The sequence below is a fragment of the Canis lupus genome, chromosome 6 (assembly GCF_048164855.1).
Source record: "Canis lupus baileyi chromosome 6, mCanLup2.hap1, whole genome shotgun sequence".
Lineage (NCBI taxonomy): Eukaryota > Metazoa > Chordata > Mammalia > Carnivora > Canidae > Canis > Canis lupus.
In genome coordinates this window covers 70,566,905-70,594,357 of record NC_132843.1, presented here as the reverse complement: position 1 = coordinate 70,594,357, position 27,453 = coordinate 70,566,905, and the positions used below count along the sequence as shown (strand labels likewise).

The 27,453-nt window shown below is 39.6% G+C and overlaps 1 protein-coding gene across 5 annotated transcripts in view; it reads right to left on the bottom strand.

Moving 5' to 3' along the window:
• Nucleotides 1-6,889: 6,889 nt before the first annotated feature.
• The window catches only part of NSL1 (NSL1 component of MIS12 kinetochore complex), a 47,620-nt gene continuing 27,056 nt past the window's right edge, over nt 6,890-27,453 (bottom strand). For 3 of the 5 annotated variants that reach the window (XM_072831114.1, XM_072831115.1, XM_072831118.1), the window contains 2 exons: nt 21,219-21,286; nt 17,414-19,567 (listed from right to left, as the gene is read on the bottom strand). In XM_072831114.1, coding sequence (XP_072687215.1) covers nt 19,289-19,567; nt 21,219-21,286 — 347 coding nt within the window. In that variant the 3' untranslated portion in view covers nt 17,414-19,288. Of the gene's footprint in view, nt 7,227-17,413; nt 19,568-21,218; nt 21,287-27,453 lie in introns of those variants that run through there. The other 2 variants (XM_072831116.1, XM_072831117.1) reach the window with 2 other exon arrangements.

Sequence of the window (27,453 nt, the reverse complement as noted above, 5' to 3'; positions counted from 1 at the left end):
CTCACTTCCCGGTAACATAGGACTTTGGAAAGGTGGTTCTAAATCTTTTTTGGTTCATGTTTAGACAAGACTATAACTGTTAGATTTTTTTTTTCTTTCGGTGAAGACTCTATACCTACCCTTGATGTTCCAGGACATAATAACACTGATGGTTGGCAGTGCTTCGTGTTTATTTTCAGTTCCACATGCTGTTCTGCAGACCCATTTCCTCTTGCTCTCTCCCCAGCACAGGCAGAGAAGTGTTGACCTCTCTCTTCCGCCTCAGAATCTTCCACAGAATGAAACCACTGCACCTCCAACCTGCTTTTCTCCAGGGTGAATCAATCATCATTCTCCTTGACATATGAGTCTTGTTTTCCAATTGTTTTATCATTTTGAAGTATCCCCAGAATCTTCTAAGGGCTGAGAGCAAGGCATAGTTTTCCTAACAACTAACTGACTTAGTTATTTCAAATTTTCTTTCCTGAGAGCTGGGGAACTGGATAGATGACTTTTGGGGCTTACTTTCCCTTGTGACTTCATGCATCTTCTTATGGTGCCTGAGTTGAGGATTCTACATGTGGCAAATATTTAGTAAGCCTTCCTGGCTGTCTGACTCAAGAGTGTGGTTCCTAATAAGAGCCACAAATGGTAAGAGCAGTTCCAGGAATTTGCTGGTTACTCAGCAGTGTTGGATCAAGTTGGGAAAACAAGGCATGCCTCTTGTCATTTCCCAGCCACTTCTCCCCACATTCATTGTGAAATGGAATGGATGATCACAAAGAATGATCTGAGGAACCCCACATTGCCCCTGGCAAGGTGTTCCCTGGCAGGGGACATGCCTTGCAGATTAAATTCTTCAAGGAGCTCGGGTTTCATAGGGAAACTTTACTCAACATGGAATAGAGCTCCAGGTCGTTGGGGCTCACCTGGCTTCCTCCTTCTGGTTTCATTTTTTCTTTTCAAGGAAGCCAGTTTTAAATGTGGTGTTCTTGAGGCTGTCCATTGATGCACTCTGGTACCCCTGAACCTGAGATACAGCCATGTTCATCCTGTGCCTCAATTTGAACCCTTCAGAAATGAATGGGAAGACCAAGGGAGCAGGAGCCCAAGCAGTGGAGTGGCAATGACAAAGTGATCTCTTTCTAGAGTCTCAGACTCAATAAACGTTCACTTTTGCAAAAGCGTTTCAGGCGCTGGAAAGCTTTTGCAGAAAATGCCTGGACAATTGTCAAACACCTTCCCAAATTGGCCCTCCATTCTTTGCAGTTATTCACCAACCCCTTTATCCGTCTTACCCTTGTGTTTTGGATTTTTCTTTTAGTTCATACTACTTGCCCAGAATATCCCCAATCAACCTCTATCTTCTCCTATCATTCAAAGGGTTTCTGAAACCACCTCTTCCAGGAAGTCTTCCCTGACTCACTAGAACAATGAAACCTCCTGGCCTCCCTCCACACTAACCACTATCCTCAAAGAACTTCCCCTTTGTTTCCACAGAACATAAATGCTGCAACTTATTTATTAATGTGTATTTTGAATAGATTCTCAGGAAAGATGCCTTCCTGAGGCATAATAATAGGTGATGCCTTCCAAGAAGTAGGATGCCTTCAAAGAAGTAGGATGGTATCTAACGGATGTGTAAATGACTCCAACACATAAGAGCAGCAAACAAGCATTGCTCTAGGTATAACTTTGCAGATAGTGTCTCAGACTTTGCCTCCAGAAATTGAACTATATCTTCAGTAGTGCTGCTTATCTATACAGTGTTATTAGCCAGATGCTTCAGTAGTAGCCATTCAACAGATGTGTGCTGAGAATCTACTATGAGCCAAGCATTGTGTTAGACACTGGAGATAGAGTGTAATGCCTATTGGAAGTTTTTTTTTTTTTAATTTTTATTTATTTATGATAGTGAGAGAGAGAGAGAGAGAGACAGAGACAGAGACAGAGACAGAGACACAGGCAGAGGGAGAAGCAGGCTCCATGCACCGGGAGCCCAACGTGGGATTTGATCCCGGGTCTCCAGGATCGCGCCCTGGGCCAAAGGCAGGCGCCAAACCGCTGCGCCACCCAGGGATCCCCTATTGGAAGTTTTTAAGACTACTATGATGGCCCATAAATGTGGTGGTCCAAATTGGACCATACTTCTCAGTACTCATGCCTTTGTGTAGCCCTCACACCCACCCCTTCTTGAATCTGAGTGGACCTATGACCTGCTTTAAATAATAGAGTATAGAAATAATGTGCCAGTTCTAGGTTTAAGCTCAAGAAGATGTGTCAGTTTCTGTTTTTTTGTGGTTTGGGGAGCCCTGAGCTACCATATGAGAAGTCCAGCTACTCTGCTGGAGAGATCATGTGGAGATGCCACTTAGAAAGGTAGAGGTCCTGAGACAACAAGGAGAGAGACGCTCAGCCATCCTGAGTTCTGACTGAACTCAGCCTTCAGCCAACCTGCCAACTGAGTGTAGCCACATGATGTGACCATCACTAAGACCAGCAGAAGAATCACCCAGCTGAGCCCAGCTCAGATTGCAGACCTATGAGCAAATGACCATGCGGTTATTGTTTTAGGCCACTTTTGGGGGATGATTTATTTTAGAGTAATTGACAACTAAAGCAAAACAAAATAAAAAACAAAAACACCAGTTGTTCCTGGAAATAGGGGAGTACATGATCTTCCAAAGTGGCATTCTATGTTGATAGATTAAATGCTTCCAAATTTAACAACCAAGTATAATCATGGTAGCAAAAGATTTTTAAAAACAAGCCAATAAATTAGCCCATACTTAGTTCTTGGATAAGAGTTAACATGTTGGGGATCCCTGGGTAGCTCAGCAGTTTAGCGCCACCTTTGGCCCAGGGCATGACCCTGGAGATGGGGGATCAAGTCCCACATCAGGCTCCCTGCATGGAGCCTGCTTCTCCCTCTGCCTGTGTCTCTGCCTCTCTCTCTTTCTCTGTGTCCCTCATGAATAAATAAATAAAATCTAAAAAAAAAAAAAATGAGCTATAAAATTAGTGTAATCCCAAAAATCACCAACAAGATTTTTTTTTTGGCTAAATTTCATGTGAGGAAATAAACAAAAGTAGCCAGGAACTTTCCAAAAAAATAATGATAATAAGTGGAGGAAGAGGAGTCTTAAAAGAGAATAAATATATCATAAAACTATAAAACTTAAAGCAATTTGGTGTGGGCATATGAGTATAACAGAATAGAAACAGACCCGAAATAGATACTAGATTTTATTTTAGATTTTATTAAATGGAAAATGTGGTATCTCAAATCAGTGGGTACTATTAAATAAATAGTGTCAGGACAGGTAGTTAGTGATTTGAAAGAAAATAAAAGGATCAGATCTTCCCTGTAAACTACTATTCTGTTGGGTGGTAGGAGAAAAAAAACCCACTAGCATTAGTCCAAATCTAGTTTTGTTTTGTTTTGTTTTTAAGATTTTATTTATTTATTCATGAGAGACACAGAGAGACAGAGAAGCAGAGACACAAGCATTGGAAGAAGCAGGCTCCATGCAGGGAGCCCGACGTGGGACTCGATCCCGAGACTCCAGGATTACGCTCTGGGCTGAAGGCAAGCACTAAACCACTGAGCCACCCAGGGATCCCCTGAAAATCTAGTTTGATTCAATTATTTAAAGACTTTTTAGGAGATAACTCTGGCTCTTCTGGATAATTTAGTATCTTTTATTTTTCCTTGTTTCTCACTAAGATTGCATGTGGATGTGAATGTAGAGGGAAGAAGGGTTTCTTTTTTAAAAAATATTTTATTTATTTATTCATGAGAGACCCAGAGAGAGAGAGAAAGGCAGAGACAGAAGCAGGCTCCATGCAGGGAGCCTGATGTGGGACTCAATCCTGGGTCTCCAGGATCATGCCCTGGGCCGAAGGCAGGCGCTAAACCGCTGAGCCACCCAGGGATCCCCTGAAGAAGGGTTTCTAGAGCCATCCGTGCACGTCCCTATACTTTCTTTGGCCCCTCTGGTTTCCATGATGATGATGTCCCTGTCCACCTGGTCTCTGGGCATATCTGACATTGTGGGGTTTTTTTTGTTTGTTTTGTTTGCTTTTTAAAAATTTATTTGTAAGAGACACACAGAAAGAGGCAGAGACACAGGGCTGCACGGTGGAGCACCATCACAGCATTGATTTTACCCTCCTGTCTGATCATGTTTAGATGAGGGGCACAGGGTCAGTGTGCTTCCCGGCTGTGTCCTCTCAGAGTCCCTTCATTCCACTTTAGTCTGAGATCACTCCCCAGGAATGGGAAGTGGGGCTCTGGATCTACCAGCTTCATCCTTTTCATCTTCCCATAGTTCATCCCGGGCCAGAGGGGTGACAAAGAGGAGACAAAGGTCTCCTTCCTCTCCTAGACTGTGCTTTATAGTCAGTCTACAGATCTGGCTCTTAATGTGTGACATGGAGGTTAATAGAATTTTTTTTTTAAGATTTTATTTATTTATTCATGAGAGACACAGAAAGAGAGGCAGAGACACAGGCAGAGGGAGAAGCAGGCTCCTCACAGGGAGCCCAATGTTGGACTCGATTCCGGGACCCTGGGATCACTCCCTGAGCCAAAGGTAAATGCTCATCCACTAGCCACCCAGGTGTTCTGGAGGTTCATGGAATTTAGAAAATCCTTTTATTTATGAACAAGAGAGGGCTTTCAGAACTTGCTTTGATGCCCAGTTGTTCCATGTCCCTTTCCTCCTAGCAGGGCCCATGGACCTCTGCTCATTACTGAGGGGCAGTAAGCCTCAGTACTCTGCCTTAGACGTGGAAGGCCTGGAGGGAACAAGGGTAAACTAGGGAAACAAAAATGAGTCAGGTCAGCGTTTTCAAGAGATCATTCTTGTAACAGGGCATAAATTTGGAAGACAGAGGGACGCCTGGATGGTTCAGTGGTTTAGTACCTGCCTTCGACTCAGGGCGTGATCCTGGAGTCCTGGGATCGATTCCCACATCGAGCTCCCTGCATGGAGCCTGCTTCTCCCTCTGCCTGTGTCTCTGCCTCTCTCTCTCTCTCTGTGTCTCTCATGAATAAATAAATAAAATCTTTAAAAAGAAGTTGGAAGACAGTTACAATTTTGAGCATCATCAACTAAAATTATTTCTTTTATAATTTAGATAAATATCACAAACATGCCAGCAAAGAGAGAAATGAATTAAATGTGTGGCACAGGGCAACCCTGGTGGCGCAGTGGTTTAGTGCAGCCTGCAGCCCGGGGTGTGATCCTGGAGACCCGGGATGGAGTCCCACGTCAGGCTCCCTCCCTGCATGGAGTCTGCTTCTCCCTCTGCCTGTGTCTCTGCCTCTCTCTCTCTGTGTCTCTCATGAATAAATAAATAAAAATCTTTAAAAAATAATAAAATAAAATAAAATAAATGTGTGGCACATAATTCCCCCCAAAACTTGATGACTCAACGTCTGTAAAGTTGCTTTAAAACCTTATCAATTCTCAGTTTCCCAGTTCAGAATTGTTTCTAAGTGTAATTCTGAACAGACATGATGGTTCATGAGGGAATGGTTGGCTAAGATGCTTTATACTTTTCAAGAAATTGACAGCAAAAGGACATACAGTGGCTCTGCCTTATCCTCAAGGGATGTGTTCCAAGGCCCCCAATGGATGCCTGAAACCATGGATAGTAGAGAATCCTAAATGCACTGTTTTCTTTCTATACATACATATCTGTGATAAAGTAGCTTAAAAATTAGGCACAGTTGAGACACCTCAGTGGCTCAGCAGTTGAGTGTCTGCCTTCAGCTTGGGGCCTGATCCTGGTGTCCCAGGATCGAGTCCCACGTCGGGATTCCTGCAGGGAGCCTGCTTCTCCCTCTGCCTATGTCTCTGCCCCTGTCTCTGTGTCTCTCATGAGTAAATAAATAAAATCTTTTTTAAAAATTAAGCACAGTAATATTATTAGTAGTAATAACTAATAACTAATAATAAAATAGAACAATGATAAAATACACTGTTATAAAAGTTATATGAATGTGGTCTCTCTCTAAATATCTTACTGTGCTGTACTCCCCTTTTTTCTTGTGATGATACACAATGCTAAAATGCCTATGTGATAAGAGGAAGTGAAGTGAATAACGCAGGCACTGTAATGTAGCATTGGTCAACTATTGACCTTCTGACAGTACACCAGAGGGAGGATCCTCCGCTTCAAGAACATAGTCATCCACAGATAACTGAAATGGACAAAAGCAAAACCACGGATAAGGCGGGGGGAGACTACTGTATTGAATCTCCTTCAGATAATCAACTGCTTTAAACCACTCTGGGCAATTTCTTAGATGCTGCAATGAATCTGGCAATGTTAGCTCTTCATTAAGTCCTGGAAAATTGAGAAATGTTTGCTGTTAACAGATGTTATCCTAAATCATCAAAGAGGAGGAGAAGAAAGGGGAGGAGGAGGAGGAGGAGAAGAAGAAGAAGGAGAAGGAAGAAGAAGAAGAAGAAGAAGAAGAAGAAGAAGAAGAAGAAGAAAGGAAGGAAGGAAGGAAGGAAGGAGGAGGAGGAGGAGGAGGAGGAGGAGGAGGAGGAGGAGGAGGAGGAGGAGGAGGAGAAGGAGAAGAAGAGGGAAGGAGGAACCAGTAAGGTGGCTGTGGTGTCATGGCACAGGTATCTGAGATCCAGGGCAAGGGGCCTTTGCTGTGGACCCCAGGGAGAGACACAGGCAGGGCTTGGAGTCACACAACCTCGCCCCCTTGTGAGATTCTGCAGACTCTTGGGAAAGTTGCTGGGTGTGCATTTTCTCTCCCATCTATCTCTGCATCATGAGAATGGAGATGCTCGCCTCTACCTCCTGGATTGTTCTGAGATTTAATGAGATGATGCACGTGAACCTCTTAGCATGTTCCTGACACTTAGGAAGCACGCCACACATGTAACTACTAGTACTTTATTACTATTAGCTTCAGCAAATAACTTTACAAGACTGTATTTAAACAGTCTTCATAGGAGATTCATAGGAAAGTATTTTTGTATAATCCTGGGCATATAGTGTACACTTCACAAGATTGTTTTAAAAATACGCTGCTTTCCATAGTTCTACAATTCACACTATTTATTAACGGACTTTCACCCAATCTTGCAGCACAGTTACAGTTGTGGCTTCACGGAATCTCTTCCTTTACTTTGGATTATCTTTATCTTTAACTCATGGTTGCTAGAACAAATCTGACACTGTGGGTTTGTTGAAACAATTTTTTTCAGATCAGATTTCTAGGGAGAAATGAAAGAGAAAAGGAGTTTGTTAGAGAAAAACATGGTTTCTGAGCATTCTAAGGCACTGAGCAGATGTAGTAAATAATGAAGGAAACCACAGGTTTCTCTGCACGTTGCATATACCACCTGATGAGCCCCCTGCCCCCAGAGAGTTTACCACCTTCACAGACAACATAGAGGTACACCTGACGACAGCCTGTGTTCCCACATCTCAGCATATCCCTCCTCCGTTTCTGTTCTCTGCGACTCACATAACAGCTGGGGGGTGGGGAGAAGGGGGTCTGGGCAAAACCCCCAGGCAAATTAAGTCCAGTGTTTCAGGGAGGGCAGCAGGGAGTGCTGGGGTCAGGACAGAGGTCAGGGAGTCCATCACCCAGGCAGAGAGAATGCAGCGTTTACTTATGTTCTTGAACTTTTTCTTCCCTTTGAGTATAAAGGACAAAAGAAATGAAGATTCATTTTAGTAAGAAGTACTTCTAGAGAAGCAATCATTTGCCAAATCTGATGATTTCTAAAAGAAAAAGTCTTGGATTGGGTTTCTAACAAAGAGAAATTGCAGTATCAAAACTTGCCAGTAAAGTACCGGAATTATTTAATACCCCATCATGGTTGCTGAAACCAAACCAACATCTTGCAAGCAGCTAATTCCTCAGAAGTCTCAGAAACCTGTGGGTTTCAGTCTCATCTTCCTTCTGGGAATCTGGAACCTCAGCAACAGTAAGATGTGTGTCCCTTCCACCCCCACCCCCACCCCCATTGCTCCCCCTTTACCCACTGGATTCTCCAGTGACCAACGGTACCTTGCCTATGGGCAGGGTCTGTGCCTTGGTGTACAAGGGCCTCTCCATGCACACCTTAGCACACTATTTGGATTCACTGAGGATTTGTGGAATAAAAGAAGGCGTGTATGAAAAATGACTTTAAAACATCGTGTGGCAGGGACTCCTGAGTGGCTCAGCGGTTGAGTGCCTGCTTTCGGCCCAGGGTGAGATCCTGGATGGAGTCCCAGGATCGAGTCCCACATCGGGCTCCCTGCATGGAGCCTGCTTCTCCCTCTACCTGTGTCCCTGCCTCTCTCTCTCTCTCTCTCTCTCTCTTTGTCTCTCATGAAGAAATAAATAAATAAATAAATAAATAAATAAATAAATAAATAAATAATCTTTTACAAAAATATATTGTGATAGGATGCCTGCGTGGCTCAGTGGTTGAGCATCTGCCTTTCGGCTCAGGCCGAGATCCCAGGGTCCTGGGATCGAGTCTCACATCGGGTTCCCTGCAGGGAGCCTGCTTCTCTCTCTGCCTATGTCTCTGTGTCTCTCATGAATGAATAATTAAAATCTTTTAAATAAATAAATAAATACTGTATGGCACGTGAGTGGGAAAGACCACAAGGCTCTGAGGCTGGGACCTAGAGCAGAGGTGTCCTACAAGTTGCCCAAATGTTATTACACTGCTGCTGTCGTCCCCTAATCTCTACAACCTCACAGGTTCAGAGGGAGGCGGATGCCTGGCATATGTAGAATATGACAAATCAGTGAAAGTTCATACCCACCCTTATTTTAACCTCTTTTCCACCTTTTTTTTTTTTTTTTTTTGATATGGGAATGAAATGAAGCAGGATGCACAGGTAAAACATCTCTCTTCTCCTTTTTCTACTTACTCTTCTAGTAGAGATGGTCAGCTGTAAACTGGCTCAAAAGAACAGGAGGTTCAAATGCAGGGACAAAGGAAAAAAAGCCACCAAGCCAACAGTGCAGCCAGGGGGCAGGGGAGGTAGGAGTAAGAGGCGGTTGGGGTGATGCAGGCAGCTCTGGGCCCTGAGGGGGGAGGGTAACCACTGGCTGCTTCATGGGGGAAACTAAACCTCAGAAGCGTTTGAAGGAACAACAACAACAAAAAAAGTGAAATGCTCTTTTGTATACTTATGGGCTGGTGAAGAGGGGCATGGAGGGGATTCCCATCAAGGTGGCACCCGGGGGACAGAGATGGACAGAAGGGCGTTCAGGTGCCATCACAGCAGAAGCGGGCTGCAGAGCCCCACCTGTGGGCCGCAAGGGAGGCCTTCAAATCTGATTAGGGATGAACCCAAAGGCCTGGAGCGGTTCCCTGAATGAGGCTAGTCAAGGTGAAAACACAGACGGCCTAATCCTTCACAGGCACAGGGACCAGCTGGAGCAGGGGACTCTGAGGAGCCCGGTGTTCTTATCTGGCTACATCAGGCCACCCAGAAGTCAAAGGAATGTAATCAAAGGAAAAGAGGGCCAGAGGGAAAATATATCTGCTAGAACCCTGGAGTCAGTCTGAGAGGTGTGAATGCCAACCTCTGCTCTGATGTCCTCAGGGATATGGGGATCAGACTCCAGCTTCAGCAGCCCAGAGACTCAGCTCTAACTCAGGCCAGTTTCCCAGGGATTTAGATCCCCCTTCCCCCACCTCCCATCTCCTGCAGTACTAAGCCCATCTTCTAAACTCAAATAACAATGAATATGAAAAAAAAAAAAATGAATACGAGTGCCAAGGCGCTAATGTCTGAGATTGTGATCTAGAGGGAACTGACAGGTCAGAAATTGGCACTATGAAATCATTCATTCATTCAACTAATATTAGCAAAGCGCCCACAGGGTATAAGCAATGATTATGGGAAGACTCTTTAGCCCTAAAGTTTCAAATGTATAGGAACATTGGTTTCCCCCAAATTCTTTCATAAAATCACTACAACCTCTTCATGGTTCTCTAGAAAGATACTTTTTTTCGTCCTTTTTGTACATAGAGGCTTTATAATAGAATCTATATTTAAAGCAATAGGTCAGGGGGGGAAAAAAAACCTTCTGAAGAAACCAAAACTAAACTCTCAGCCAAAAACAAAGTCTCCAAATCTTATCTGAAATATACTGAGAGAATGGAACTGAAACCCTGCAAAAGCCTCTGGGTATAATTTGTTTCTTAATTCTCAATGAAAGGAAGAATGGAAGATAGAGTCAAAGATTACTCATATTCACTTGTGTATTGTGTGAGTTTTTAAATCACTTAAAAGTCAAATTTATTTTTATGCAAATATTACATGCACATTAAGAATCAAATCTATACGGCGTATAACAGAAAAATATCAGTTCCTTGGCCGGCTTCACCCACCTAGGTACATTCACTTTTCCACTCTCTTAGCTGTTTGTTTGCTTTTCTGGTATTTGTTTGAATAATACCCATATTGTACTATTTTTTGATTCAGCTATTTCAGAGATTATTCACTGGCTTTTAATTGTGGTGAAGATTTCACTCCCCAACATTCCCATTTCATGGCCTATTCAGATGGTTAACAGTTCCAACCATAGGAGTTATTTCGGTATTACAAAATGGACTTCTGTGTTAGCTGGTACAGAGTTCCCTCCGTGTCCCCATCCCTGTCACCCTCGCTGCTCCAGTTCCTGCCCTGGGACACCCTGGACTTTCCCTGAAACCCAGCAGTTAAGGAGGAACCCTGAACCCAGCTCCAGTGCTTTGACCACTACCCGCCCTGACTGCTGAGTGCCCTTCCTCTACTGATTAATTCGTCTTTTCCAATATAACAGTTCCAGCTTTTTTTTTTTAATTATTATATTCAGATTTAGGGTGTTCATTATTATGCCTATATAAACACTGGTCACTATAAAGCCGATTTGTAACTATGACTACCTTTCTTTACTTGTACAATTTTCTGCTTTTACTATAATAATTGCCTGATTTCTTATTTGGTTTGTTTCTCCCAACATCTGAATGCCACAAAATATCTCCTTTATACAGTTTTCCAGGTGGTTAAAACTATCACTCATTTTGTCAGTTATATTTCCTCCTCCTGAAAATACTTCTTTTCAGATCCTGCGTATTCATAGTCCAACCTGGTCTGACTGGACTCCTCTCCATTTGCTGACTAGCATCCTGTGGACTTGAGTTTGCTGCTCTCCCATCTTATAGCTGCTCTTTGCTAGATCCCACGGCTGTTGCTTTTTTGTTTACCGTGTGGAGTGGAGCACATCTACTAGGAGTGTCCCAAACAGCATGTTTTGGGGGTAAAATGTACATTTTAAAAAAAATTTTTTTAAAGACTTATTTATTTATTTATGACAGACATAGAGAGAGAGGCAGAGACACAGGAGGAGGGAGAAGCAGGCTCCATGCCGGGAGCCTGACGAGGGACTCGATCCCAGGTCTCCAGAATCGCACCCTGGGCCAAAGGCAGGCGCTAAACCGCTGAGCCACCCAGGGATTCCCAAATGTACATTTTTAAAGGCCGCACTTATTTAGATTTTGCGTGTCTGAGAATGACTTTAGGTTTACCTCTCACTTGGTTAATAGCTTGGCTGGATACGGATTCCTAGGCCGCAAATCATTTCTACTGAGAATTTCTAGGTTGTATTGCTCCAGAGACTTCTACATTAAAAATTACTGTTTAGGGGCTCCTGGGAGGCTCAATTGGTTAAGCATCTGCCTTCAGCTCAGGTCGTGATCCTGGAGTTCTGGGATAGAGCCCTGTGGCAGGCTCCCTGCTTCTCCCTGGCTCATGCTCTCACTCTCTCTCAAATAAAAAATAATAATAATAAAATAAATATTTTAAATTACTGTTTAGTAATTTGATGCCATGCTAAATGCTCTTCATTTATGATCTTTCTGCCTTAGTGGAAGCTTTTAGAAACTTCTAACTTCTCAGTGATGTGCCCTGTTGGAAATGATTTTGTGGGGGTTTTTTTTAAGATTTTATTTATTTATTGAATTTATTATTGAATTGCTGGGTCACATGATAACTGCATTATGTTTGATAATTGTGACTCCTTGGTTCTTTTCTGTACTTTCTGGAAAGGATATCAATCAGATATTGGACCCTCTGAATTTATTCTCTTTATTATCTTTTCTAATTGCTCTTACTCTTTTTGTTTTTACTTTTGGGAAAATTTCATATTATCTTCCAGCCTTCCTACTGAATTTCTTTCAACTTTTACACCTTTAATTTTCAAGAACTCTTTCTTGTTTTTCTTTTTAACGAATGGAATTATCTTCTGTTATCCTTGGGATAGTAATTATTCTGAAACTCATTTATCTGTAGGTTTTTGAGGTCCTGTTTTCTCTTTGGTTTTTGTGTGTTCATTTTCATTTATTCAGTTAACCAATATACACTGAGAAACTATCATATGCCAGGCACTTTTCTAGGTGCTTGGGATACATCAGAACAAAGATTTCTTCCTTTGTGGAACTCATAGTCTTTGTTCTCTGCATTTAATGGCCTCCCTCAAGGGGTGCCTGGGTGGCTCCGTCCATTCAGCATCTGACTCTTGGTTTCAGCTCAGATCATGATCTCAGGGTGGTGAGATTGAGCCCCATCTTGGGCTCCACACTCAGTGGGGAGTCTGCTTGAGATTCTATCCCTCTGGCTCTACCCCCACTTGAACACACTTTCTTTAAAACAAAAAAAATCATAAATAAATAAATGCCTCCCTCAAATGTCTGGTGAAATCTTGATTTGTTTTTTTTTTTAGATAAAACTTAAATGAAATAAAATATATAAATATGTAGCTACATAGTTTATATATACAGCCATGTGAGCAACATTCAGATCAAGATATAGAACATTTCCTTCACTCAAAAGACTTCCCAGTGCCCATCCACCCCCAATTAATTATCTCCCCCCTCTCCACAGATAATCACCATAGATTAGTTTTGCCTATTCTGATTTCATACACAGTATGCAATCTTTCGTACCTGGCTTCTTTTATTCGACATAACATCTCTAAGATTCATCCATGTTGTGTATTATCAGTAACTAATTTTTTAAAAATTCTTGGGTTAGGTTTCAATGTATGTAAATGCCACGATTTATTTTTTTGTTCTATTACTGATGGATATGTGCGTTAGCTTCTGGTTTTCTATTATGTCCACTTATTTTTTAGAGTGAAATACAAAAATGCTTCTGGAAGCTGTATGCAAGTGGGACTTATTTTTTTTTTTTTTTTTTTTGCAAGTGGGACTTAAACACTGAACGGCTCTGCAGTATAAGGTGATTGGACTGGCCTGCTGAAAATGTCGGTTGGGTTCTCCAAATATCACACTATTCACAGCTTTTTTCTTGAGTTGTTAAGTTTCTCTAAAGGATCATCTAAAATGTATAAGCCAAACAGCTGGTATTCTGAACTTCAAGTTTTACCATTCCAGTAGAGAATTTCATTCTGACCATTTGTTTATTCTGAGTTTCACCTTTACTCTCTAGGGCTCTTTATTTCCTACCCCGCCCCCCCCCCCCAAACAAGCTCCTCTGGCAGAGGCAATTACCTCTGGCAGAGGTGAGTGGAGGGGTGATGAACACAATCTCATTTTCAGGCTGTTCCATATGATCTCAGATTTTTGCAGTGCCCTCCACTTCTCAGTTGTCCAGAGATTCTGGGGGCAAATTGGCAAAATTCTCTTACCAATTCTCCCTCTGCGAACACTTAGATTTGATCTTCCTCCCATCTGCTAATTCATTGCTGTTTCCTCCATACACATTCCTTCTTCATATGCTATGGTCTGGGCAACAAACCTCCTGGTTTCATCATCAGATGACTGTGTTTCTCTCATTTTTACTATTTTGGGATAAATGCTACCCAAGGAAAAAAATGGATTCAACAGATTTCCCCTTCCTTTCCCCTCCTTTGTTGAAGTTGATGGCTCCTCATTGCCAATTCTAAAAAATACAAAGTTCTTAAGAGCTGACCCTACCTCTCTTCAAGTTCACCTACAACAAATCTTTTTAGATAAGACCTATATGTATAACTTTACTTGATGCTCCTCAGAAGGCCAAGCTCTCTCCCAACCACATGCATTGGAAAATTCTCTTTACATTGCCAGGAATCTTCCTGTTTTGCCTAAAATACTCAAAACTGCCGAAATGTCACATAATAGAAATACTCAAAGACTGCCATGACTTCTTCCCAAAATTTGCCACATTTACATTTATATAGCATTAACTGCCTTGCATGATCATTGTTTACATGATCATTCTCATTAGAATATGGGCTTCTTGAAGACAATGTTTATCCTAGGAGTGTTTTCTTTCATCAAACCAAGTAGTAATAATGCTTATAGAATGCTTACTATGTAAATTATGTGCAAAGTACTAGCCTAAGGACTTTATCACATTTACTTCACGTAATAACCCTATGATGTAGGTATTATCATCGTTCCCATGTTAGAATAGCAACTTGAGAGGTTAAGTAATAATATTAACTAATGATAATTAATAGATGATCTGGCTCTGAGACTATGCTCTGAACCTTTCTGACTTTTGAACTGAGCAGATACCTAACATGTATTTGCTGAATGGATGAATATGAAGAGAAAGAAGAAAAAAACATAGCCTTCAACAGAAGTCAAACAAATTCAGTCTTAGAGATAGCTGTATTTTGAAAAAAAAAAAAAAAAAGTTGGGATTTTACCGACTTTGTTCTTCATGCAGCCCAAGTCATAATGACCCAGAGAAGAAAGTCTAGGATAAGATTTCTATTGTCTACTGTTACAGACTGAATGGGTCCTCTCAAAATCCATAATTGAAGCCCTAACACCCTGTGTGGCTCTATTTGGAGATGGAGCCTCTAAACGAGTAATTAAGAGTAAATGAGGTCATATGGGTAGGACCATGATCCAATAGGATTAATGTCCTTATAAGAGATATCAGCACCACCCCTCTGCACAAAGGAAGAGACCTCATCAGAAACTGAATTTGTTAACAGTTTAGCCATGGACTTTAAGCCTCCAGAAATGTGAGAACTTACATCTTTGAAGCCATCCAGTCTAATATTTTGTTATAGCAACTCAAGCAGACTAATACAGTTTCCAATGGCTAATATTTAGAGAACAGATTTTCCTTCACTTCAGAAACCAGCTGCTTTAACAGTATTCTCTCTCAGAACTGGATTTGACCTCCTTGTGCTATACTTTTTTTGTTGAAAGCAAATTTTAAGGCTCCATCCAATCTCCAGTCTTTTTACCATAAGGAGGCCAACATTTGATTTTGGTTTTTCTTTTTTTTCTCATTAAACTTTTGTTTTAATGGGTCTTAAAATTCTGTGACAGATTTTCGGTCAAGTTGTTTCCATTAAAAAGTACTGATTTTAAAAACTAAGAACTTAAAACTGCCACACACACACACACACACAAAAACCAAATGGTCCACAAAACATTCTCCTTTCCTTCTGAAGGTTTTACAATGCATTGTTATCATTAACCAGTCTTTTACTATTAAACTTAAATGGCCAATTGACACAAACAGTTCTGAGACCGTTCTTCCACCACTGATTAAGACTGGGGTGGCAGGTATTGGGGATAATATTCATTTAGCCTTCTGAGCTTTCTGGGTATACTTGGTGACTTTGCCAGCTCCAGCTGCCTTCTTGTCCACTGCTTTGATGATACCCACAGCAACTGTCTGTCTCATGTCACGAACAGCAAAACAGCCCAGAGGAGGATAGTCAGAGAAGCTCTCAACACACATAGGTTTGCCAGGAACCATATCAACAGTGGCAGCATCCCCAGATTTCAAGAACTTGGGACCATCTTCCAGCTTTTTTCCAGAACGACAATCTATCTTCTCCTTCAGCTCAGCAAACTTGCAAGCAATGTGAGCTGTGTGACAATCCAGCACAGGTGCATATCCAGCACTGATTTGGCCTGGATGGTTCAGGATAATCCCCTGAGCTGTGAAGCCAGCTGCTTCCATTGGTGGGTCATTTTTTGCTGTCACCAGCCACGTTGCCATGACGAACATCTTTGACAGATACGTTCTTGACATTGAAGCCCACATTGTCCCCAGGAAGAGCCTCACTCAAAGCTTCATGGTGCATTTCAACAGACTTTACTTCAGTTGTAACATTGACTGGAGCAAAGGTAACCACCATGCCAGGCTTAAGAACACCAGTCTCCACTCAGCCCACTGGGACAGGACCAGTACCACCAATTTTGTAGATGTCCTAGAGGGGCAGACACAAGGACTTATCAGTTGGACGAGTTGGTGGCCGAATGCAATCCAGAGCTTCAAGCAGTGTGGTTCCACTGGCATTCCCATCTTTACAGGTGACTTTCCAGCCCTTGAACCAAGGCATGTTAGCACTTGGCTCCAGCATGTTGTCACCATTCCAACCAGAAATTGGCACAAATGCTACTGCGTCAGGGTTGTAGCCAATTTTCTTAATGTAGGTGTTGACTTCCTTAATGATTTCCTTGTATCTCTTCTGGCTGTGGGGTGGTTCAGTGGAATGCATTTTGTTAACACCAATAATTAGTTGTTTTACTCTCGGTGTGTAAGCCAGAAGGGCATGCTCATGGGTCTGCCCATTCTTGGAGATACCTGCTTCAAATTCACCAACACCAGCAGCAACAATCAGGACAGCACAGTCAGCCGGAGATGCGCCTGGAATCATGTTTTTGATAAAGTCTGGGTCCTGGGGCATCAGTGATGGTAACATAATACTTGTTGGTCTCGAATTTCCACAGGGAGATATCAATGGTGATACCACGTTCACATTCAGCTTTCAGTTTATCCAAGACCCAGGCATACTTGAAGGAGCCTTTTCCCATCTCAGCAGCCTCCTTCTCAAATTTTCGATAGTTCTTTTGTCGATCCCACCACATTTGTAGATCAGATGGCCAGTAGTGGTAGACTTGCCCGAATCTATGTGTCCAATGACGATGATGTTGATGTGTCTTTTCCTTTCCCATTTTGGTTTAGGTTTAGCGGTGGTTTTCACGACACCTGTGTTCTGGCAGCAAGCCCGTTGCAAAAAATCTGATTTTGGTTTTTCTTCAACATTGCCTGCAACTATAGACTTTCTTACTTTTCATTATCTTAGTTAGCAATTCTTGGCTTATGCAGGAATTCAATTTCTCTTCCTAAAAATTTATACTTGGGGCACCTGGCTGGCTCAGATGGAGATGCATGTGACTCTTGATCTTGGGGTTGAGTCCAAGTCCCACATTGAGTGTGGAGATTACTAATATAATATATATGTATATATATGTATACACAACACACACACACACACACACACACACACACACTTACCCAATAATTTTACTGCTATCAAGCCATGCTTATCCTAGTTAATAATGCTAATATACTGCCCTCCCCAGTAGTATTTCATTTGGAACTCTGCTCTGTGGAGTAAAACTGGGCTCTCGGGGATTTCAAGTTTCATTTGTCTGGGAACTTTAAAATAAAACTTTTATTTTAATTATAAAAATTTCCAAATAGGCACAAGAGTAGAAGGATGGATACATCACACAGATCCAACATTATTAAGATCTTTGCTACTTACTTAATCTATTCCTTTTCTCTCTTTGCTAACATATTTCAGAGCAAATCCAAGACATCAAGTCATTAAATTCTATGTATTTCAATATGTAGCTCTTAAAAAAGGAAGGCCTTTTTTTTTTTTTTTTTTTATGATAGTCACAGAGAGAGAGAGAGAGGCAGAGACATAGGCAGAGGGAGAAGCAGGCTCCACGCACCGGGAGCCCGATGTGGGATTCGATCCCGGGTCTCCAGGATCGCGCCCTGGGCCAAAGGCAGGCGCCAAACCGCTGCGCCACCCAGGGATCCCAGGAAGACATTTTCTTATACAATGACAATGTAATTAATCGAGAATTAATAATAATTGTTCTATTTACAGGCTACTGAAATGAAACAATTCATACAGAATTTTATACTCTAAAAAACATAGCAGTGTATTAGAATAACAATATTCTGTAGCTTCAAAACAATTTTAAAGGGAAATTTTAATGATGTTCTAAAATGCAGGATGCTTACCTACCATTCAACTAAAGCGGACTTCAAGACTAAAAAATACACAATATCAAGACTTCAGTCTTTGTACGTTATTTTAAATAAAAGCACACTACTATTACAAATACACAGATCTCAAATTGTAACATTAAAATACAGAGTGCAATAAAGTGGCTTTGCAAGTTTTCTTCACTGAAACAGACTTTCTGCCACATTTAGACAGTTATGATTGTTAAGACATAATAAACAAGAAAAGTATAATTTTCCAACATCATGATTAGCAAATTCCTCTGCAAATAAATGAAGTTATATTGTCATCCAAAGGAGAAAAGTTAGATGGCCCTGCCTCCACTGTATTAATGTGAGGAAGAGAGACAGTAAGAACTATAAGAAACTATGGTGAAATGTTAAAACTATAGGCGATAGAACTTTCTCAGCCTTCTACCAATAATATCTTTAAATAAATCTCCTTAAATGTAAAATAGTTCAGTATGACTATTTTTATATTTGTTCCACAATGACAGTTTATTTTTTAATCCAATATATATTGTTTAACTGCAATCATGTACAAAGAAATAATGAGAGATCCTGAAAAGAAACTATTCATCCCAAGTGTTTAAAAGTTGAAAGGCCTGTGGAAAACAAGAAACACTAGCTATATGCCAATTTTTATTTCTAAGAGAAAGTCTTATATAAATAAGTCATTTTCTTTGTTTTACAAAACAAAAGCAGAAAAATCCTAAAAATAATACCACAAATCCAAATTAGCTGAACTTGGAATAGCAGAGTCAAAGTCAGTCTTCATCATGTGCATGTCAATGTGATAAATCAAATTGCGTTGGAAAAAAACCTAAAACCTTATCTGCTGCTGGCTCCCACACAGAACTGATGATTACTTTTAGCACTTTTATAGAGACAACTGTGACACTGCTCTTTTTTAAAGAAAGATGTATACTAGAAATCCAACAGAATGTGCTACTTGTGATATTCCACAAAAGCTGTAAGGCAGCCAAGGGTTGATTACATTTAAGGGCAGTAAAGCTTGCACTCTCAATGCCTGCTGATGGGCTTTGTGTCAATATTTTAAAAATATACTTTTCATTTACTAAAGACGAAGTGATAAGGAAATAGAATTATTACATTATATCCCAGCGCAGCGCTACTATTTTTGTATGAAGGAATCGCTAGTTAAAGAGTTATTTATCTTTTTAAATGAAGTCCTTTCTAGGCATTAGGCTGTTGACAGTGCCGAATTTCAACTCTCAAGACAAACAAGAAGAGCTTATGTGTCAAGATTAATTCTCTTTGGCCGCAATGGATACCGTTTTCTCTGGGGGCAGTCTTCAGTTTGCCTTCTTTTCAGGACCACGTCAGTGGCTTTTCTGGTTGAAGTCTCTGTTGGTGTGGTTTCTATCTGTGTTATAAAGCTCTCAGGCTTAGTATCTGGTTTCTTATAACAGCCGGAAAAGACTTCTTGGTGGACTCTCTGGAGCTGGATAATAGGCTGCATCTTTAAAACTTGGGAAAATCCATCTCCTTGTTCAATTAATGCAGGTAAGGACTTAAACAAACAACAGTAATAACATTAATCTCAGGCTGGAACACAAACACACAGAGATAGAGACAACACTCTAGATTTTAATTTTTCAGGTCAAAGCTTTTCCTAGAATGTAATTATTTGGGTCATGGATATTCAGCTTTATCTTAAAATACTATTAGCTGAAGATTTTAACCAAAAATTAAAACTAAAAATATACATTCTATTCCTACAATGCCTGATAGTAAAATAAAACTTTGACCGCAGGAAGAAACAGAATTTCAGAGCCAAGCATTTAATGTCTGAAAATTCCATATTTTAGGATAGTAAGTATTTTAGAAATCTTGATTATCAAGAGCAAGAATCAGTACATTTTTCCTGTAAAGGGCCTTACATCTCTATCACAATCACTCAACTCTGCCACTATAATGTAAAGAAGCCACAGAAAATAAGTAAATGAATGGCGATAACTGTGTTCCAGTGAAGTGTTATTTACAAAGACTAAGTAGCAAGCTGGGTTTTTGCTTGCCCACCACAGTTTTCCAACTCTTGATAAAGAACATGCTATGAGTACCAGAAGAAAATCATGGAATCAATACAAACCACAGAAGAATGTTATAGGGCAGCCCAGGTGGCTCAGCGGTTTAGCGCCGCCTTCAGCCCAGGGCCTGATCCTGGAGACCCGGGATTGAGTCCCACATCGGGCTCCCTGCATGGGGCCTACTTCTCCCTCTGCCTCTGTCTCTACCTCTCTCTCTCCTCTCTGTGTTTCTCATGAATAAATAAATAAAATCTTAAAAAAAAAAAAAAAGAATGTTATAGAAAATTATCAGAACGTGGAAGACTCAGAGGAACTTTAAAATAATTTCCATACACTAGAAATCCAAATGTTTTCCTATGTGCATAAAATAACTGGCAAGAATATAAACAATTTTATTACAATAATATTAGGACTCCAAGTTGGATATGCAGCATAATATAGCAGTTAAGAACATAGGCTCCAGGGAAGCCTGGGTGGCTCAGTCAGTTGGACATCTGCCTTGGGCTCAGGTTATGATTCCATATCGGGCTCCCTACTCAGCAAGGAGTATGCTTCTCCCTTGCCCTCTGCTCCCCCATTTTTCTCATGTGCGTGCTCTCTCTCTCTCTCTCTCAAATAAACAAATAAAATGTTTAAGAAAAAAAAAAAAAAAAAGGAATATAGGGTCTGGGCCAAACATCCAAGGTCTAAGTCCTGACTTATCTGGGCAATCTATAGCCTCTCTGTGCCTCTGTTTCTCAACTATAAAATAGGGAAATTAGCAGTATCTATCTCATAGGATTAATGCAAGCATTAAATAAGGTAATATATGTAAAGCAGTTAGATAATATATGACCCATAAATGCTCACTAAATGTTAGGTGGTATTATTATCCAGAATTTTTTGATAGACTGCTACCTCTCAGAATTCAAAAGTATAATCAATCGTCAAAGAAGCCAGATATAAAACTGGCACATACTGGTGCCTACTAAATGTTATTCTCAATGTTACTGTCACTTTAATAAATTCATTAAAGATCTACTTAAAAGACTACTGAGAATTCCTGTTACAATAGACTAAAATACATATGGATATTGAAAGCAAATACTTAGCTACATTTTGTTCATTTTATAACTTTTTAGCAGAAGCTTCTACCTTCATGGCTTCACTGATCTCCTTAGCTATTGTTTCTCCTCTGTATTTCAAAGTTTCCACACGAGAGGCTGCAAAGAAACCACCACATAGTATTTTAAGTTTTTATCTAATAACAAGTCATAAAAGACACAGACATTATTTTGACAAAAATCTGTTAGGACGATCCATTTTAGCTCAATCTTTCTTAGAATACTTTGTAATCTATTAAAATAAGTATCCTACTAAATTTATTTAAATAAAAAGACTGTGAAAATGTTAGAACAATAGAGTTAAACTAACAGTTTATAAGATGATAGGCAACAAGAGTTATATAAGGAGTAGTCTTAGCATTGTGTGCCACTAAAAGCATAATGTTTGTTCTATACATGATCTACCACTATGTTTAACATCTTTAAGTTAAAATAAATATAGGGCGATCCCTGGGTGGCTCAGCGGTTTAGCGCCGCCTTCAGCCCAGAGTGTGATCCTGGAGTCCCAGGATCGGGTCCCGCGTCGGGCTCCCCGCATGGAAGCCTGTGTCTGTGTCTCTGCCTCTCTCTCTCTGTCTCAAATAAATAAATAAATAAATAAATAAATAAATAAATAAATAAATAAATAAAAGTATTTGATTTTTATATTATTCTGAATTTTACAGAAGTAAAACAAATTTGAATTTGGAATATATAATCACACTGCATCTAGGATACCTAGATGGGATTTCTGGGGGAAAAAATCTGGATTAGACTGTCAGTAATATTAATTTTTCTTTCCTTTCTTCCTTGATGCTTTTCTGACTCCTAATACATTTTATTTCCTTCCAATCTTTGTTATAAATGTTCACAGCTACTTCACAACAGAACTGTATATTCAATGATATAAAGAGATAAAAATCCTACTAAAACTCCAAGGAAAACTGGGTAAGAAAAGTCATTCCATTTTGGAATCATCTACAATTTAGTTTTTAGAAGAGTAGTTCTCACTAGAAATTACTTCAAGTCTAAGGAAATACATAACTATATTAGGAGAGCTACCTTACCGGCTTCAAGAAAGTGGCAAATAAGCCAAACAAAAAATTTCTTTCATAACTGCTATTTTTCTTTTCTAACTTTCCCTAGGTCAAAAAAGTGGGAACACATTTAGAAAAAAGGGAAATGGATAGCAAAAGTAACTGCGAGAAAAAAGGTACGCAAGAAAGAAAAAAGTAAAGGCAACAGGATATGGCCTCAGAAAAAAGGTTCTTAACCATTTTTGCTACCAGATTTCTTTGGCAATTTGATGAAGCCTACAGACACCTTCTAAGAATAGTTCTAAATGTACTAGTTTTTAGATTGAGGTATAATTTACATACAGTGAAATGCAGACCTCAAGTTTAACATTCAGTCACCCGTGATAATATACATACCATGCATGGGACACTTCCACCACTCTAGAAAGTTCTCTGATACCCTTTCCCCAATCAACTTTCTCTAGAAGAAGCAACCATTCATCTGATTTCTATCATTAGGACACTGCTTTTGCTTTCTCTAGAATTTCAGAATATTTTATTTACTTTTTTTTTTCAGAATATTTTAAAATAAAATTTAAAAATACAATGATTACAAAGTTATAGATGGGTAAACACATGTGCTTTATTAATGGTTTAAATAACGAGATCAAGTGGCAGGTCTAATTACCATAATATGAAAATAACGAGCATAAATAATATTGTGAAGTACATGCAAAAACTAATATTGAAAATATCTATGGCAGGACGCTTGGGTGGCTCAGTGGTTTGGTGACTGCCTTTGGCCCAGGGCGTAGTCCTGGAGTCCCAGGGTCGAGTCCCGCATCAAGCTCCCTGCATGGAGCCTGCTTCTCCCTCTGCTTATGTCTCTGCCTCTCTCTGTGTCCCTCATGAATAAATAAATAAAATCTTAAAAAAAGAAAATATCTATGGCTTTTAATAGCAAAAAAGTTACAAGTACTGCTAATGCTACCACTATGACCTACATTCAATATTGAAGGAAATGTTTCAGTGTGAGGTTAGTAAAAATAATATAAGTTTTTCTATCCAAATTCATAATCCTTTATTCTAAGGACCCTTGCCTTAGAATAATATGCTAATTTCAATTATTTTTAAGATTTAGGGAGATCTCCCCAAAGTACTTAGGCAATTATTAAATTTCCTTCTGAATATTGGCAAATACGTAAGTGATCCATCTCTTGGTATTCTTGTGGCAATCTGGCTCCTGGCCAGGCCCACACTTATGCTCTCTCCCTCAAATTTACACACCTGTGTGGGAGTTGCCCATTCTTCCAACATTAATTATGTATTTTCTGTCGATTAGGCCCAGCACTAGGGGCTCAGTAAGGAAAAATGGTCTCGGACCCCAAAGAACTTTCAGCTTAGAGAGAGAGACACATAGAAAAAACAGAAACAAACCAGTACTTATTGAAAAATCAGCTCAAACTTTTTCTGTGCAGCCTCATGTTTCCATGATCCCTGCCATGAATTCTACCCTCTGCCTGAACTGAGCATTCCTCTGCTACAGACTGCCACTGAGTCCTGAACAATTCTGGAAGAACACCTGGAAGATTCATTGCAATGATTAGAACAGTTTCTCAACCGTATCAGACCCAACTTCCCCCTTTAGAACATATTTTGTAAAGTTCCCCTTACTATTCTAAAAAAAAACCTCATAGATATTTCTGTACATATAAATAAAAATACAAAGGAAAAAACATAATAAAATACTATTTAATGTTTAATATGCTCATATCCAACCATATCAGAAAACACAATGAAGTACTCAAATAACTGCACCTATATCCTGAGTATATATGAATTTAAGAAAATTTATATTAGAAGTCATTCCACATAGAAAACAAAAGATCAGATAAACAGAAATAGAAAAATTAATGTTTTATGAGAACTAACAGGCTATATTATTTGAATATGATAAGAAGGAAATAATGAAGTATAGATAACCTACTGAGTGAGTCAAAGTACAGGCTGTTGAAATGGTGAAAATTAGAAAGTGCAGTATTTCTACAAATAAGATGGTCTTACTAAAAATGTCATATCAAAATAATTCCCTACATTATAATATGGGAAGGTGTATGACTAAATTCTACTCTGAAATTCCACCATAATGCAGACTACATTTAATATATACATTTACTTAAAAAGACTTCAGCAATAATACTATCAAAAGGCAATAAGGAACACAGGATAGACTAGACCAAACAAAACAAGAATATGACAAACTACAGAGAAGATATGTGGTTGATCTCTATGGATAGATTTTGAATAAGAATAAACACAAGTGACCCAAAATTATAATCAGAATTTTAAAGCTTTTTTAATATTAAAATCTTAATATTCACTTAATTTATCATTATATAAAAATAAAATTTTTTAGTATTTACTGTGGCAATAATAGGAAGTATTTTATTTTTTATTTTTTTAAAAGATTTTATTTATTTATTCATGACAGACACACAGAGAGAGAGAGAGAGAGGCAGAGACACAGGCAGAGGGAGAAGCAGGCTCCATGCAGGGAGCCCGACGTGGGACCTGATCCCGGGTCTCCAGGATCAGGCCCTGGGCTGAAGGCGGTGCTAAACTGCTAAGCCACCGGGGCTGCCCAATAGGAAGTATTTTAAAAACACTTCTTGGGTGCCTGGATGGCTCAGTTGGTTTTTAGCTCAGGTCATGATCCTGTTGTGAGATTGAGGCTCACATTGGGCTCCACACTGGGCATGAAGCCTGCTTAAAATTCTCTTTCCCTCTCCCTTTGCTCCCTATCCCTGCTTGCATCCCCATGTGCACGCTCTCTAAAAAAAAGAAAAAAAATTATTTCTATTAATTTAAAAAAAATGAAATTCCTACATTTTGTTTCCATTAACTTAGTAATATTTGGTTCTAGTCCTTTTTAAAAGGACTCTCAAATCTTCTGTAACATATTTCCTACTAGCTTTGTTGCTTTTATAATAACCACATACTGTACCAAAATCCTTTTCAGTTAAAAATGCTGTTGGAAAAAAAAAATGTTGGAAATGCTAAGTAATTCACGGTCCTTTGAAAATAAGGAGTATGAAAGTTGTAATTGAACCTAAGACATTTCATAAACTGATAAAATGTAGCTCTGGTTACAAAGATTTGTTTCTTTTTAGTTTTATTTACCTTTCCTGAACATGTTGACTAACAGAGAAAGAATATTTGAAGAGATGGGGCGGGGCGGGGCGCCTATGAGAATCCGCTTTCTGCTCAGATCCTGATCCCAGGGTCCTGGGATCAAGTCCCATATCAAGCTCCCTGCAGGGAGCTTGCTTCTCCCTCTGCCTATGTCTCTGCCTCTGTGTGTGTGTGTCTCCTGAATAAATAAAATCTTAAAAAAAAAAAAAGACAAGAATATTTGAAGAGATATGATAATGTATGTGAGAACAGTAGTTACCTCTGATGGCTGGGGAGTACTAACCAGAAAGAAAGGTAAGGAAACTGCTTTGGGTAGTTTGGGAAACATTACACAGTACAGACTGTCCATGAAGTCAGGAAGCAGGATAAATATGTGTTAGTTACATTTTCAGATAATATGCCTAATACCTTTTTCTTTAAACTCAATGACCTTTTCAGGTAAAATACTTCTAAATTTAAGACAATGGGTCCAATTGTTAACACATAATAAATACACTACTTTCCTTGTTTCTAGACTTCTTGGATACTTCCAATTGTACTTATTGTATACACGAAAACATAATAGGCAAATTATTTGAAAATATACTGTTTACAAATAAGTTTGTCCGATGTTTCCCAACCGTGCAGAGAGGCAGCATATCTAGATCAAGGTGCAGTTACATGTGTTAATATGTACATGTGTGTATGAATTCATCAAGCTATGCACTGTGTACCTCAATATGTACACACAGCCACACAATAATGAACAGAATCTTTATTAACGTTTACTCTAGAAAACTATCTTACTTTAATTTATAGGATATGGGAATTTATATTCTTCATTGTTACTGCATAACTTACAAAATAATTTGTCCTCCACAGGATTCTTAATTTTTGTATAAATATTTACTATTCTTAAAACAAACAAACAAACAAACAAAAAAAAACAAACAAACCTGTCTATAAACCCACACTGATAGACAACAATAGTGGTTATCTGGTGCACAAGCAATGACAATGTAAAAGTGCCAAGAGCAGTTTACGTGTAAAATGGAGTTAGGTCCTAGGTTTGGATAATCATGAAAAGATTTTCACACATGAATCCCTGGTGGAATACTCTAAAGTTGTGCAGGATATAAGACCTTTAGTGTTCCTGGCTCCTAAATACAAAATGTCAGCTATAGCCTCTCCATTACTGTGGTAATCAAAAGCTCCCCCCACTTTTTCAGAGGGGCCGCTAGGGGGCAGTACTGCCTCCAATGAGACCCACGATGTTCTCTTTTATAACTTCCTCGGGAACAAGAAAGAACCTCATTCTCTTAATGGTGGACACCCTAGTTTTGAACACAGTGCTTGACATGTTGAGCAGGTGCTCAACACGTATGATGGAACAATACTTTGACAAGAGTGTGCTGTGGAGGCACAAAGGAGGGTGAGGTCAATCCAACAGGGGAATTAAAAGAAGAGTAGAAGCTTCACAGGTGTTATAAGAGAGTTTCCATAAAAGAGGATCTGGTAGTTGGATGGCTGGGGTGAGTGGGAATAGGAGGTGGGTGGTAGAGGATGTGCTATACCAAAACAAGGGAATAAATCAAGAAAGCAGAAAACACAGGAACCAGGAAACATGATTCAAAACAGAAGTACAGGAAATTCCTAGGATGATGAGGACAGGAACAGATGGGACAAAAAGCCTTGCAGCAGGCCTAGAAAGCAACCAGTCTAGATTAGAAGAGGAAGATAAAAGTCTCCTAGAAGAATATTGACAAGAAAAAGGAAAAGGTTTTAAAATGGATTTGATGGATAACCTTACGTGTTTACCACACTGAGAGGAATTTTACAGTTCTATTGAAGAGTTTGGGAAAGGTTTAGTAATAGAAACAACAGCAAACAAAATACACAGAAAAGTAAAGCAATTATCATTCCAAAGAAGGATGGGAAGCTGTTCACGAAAAATAGACTCATAGTAACGATTACCTGACTCATACTGAAGAATATTTATACAGTCATAACAATATAAAGACTAAATACAACCGATTTGACAAAAATGAGAGATTAAAAGTGAAGCTGATGAATGCAGTTTATTCTTGGAGAAACTTGGCT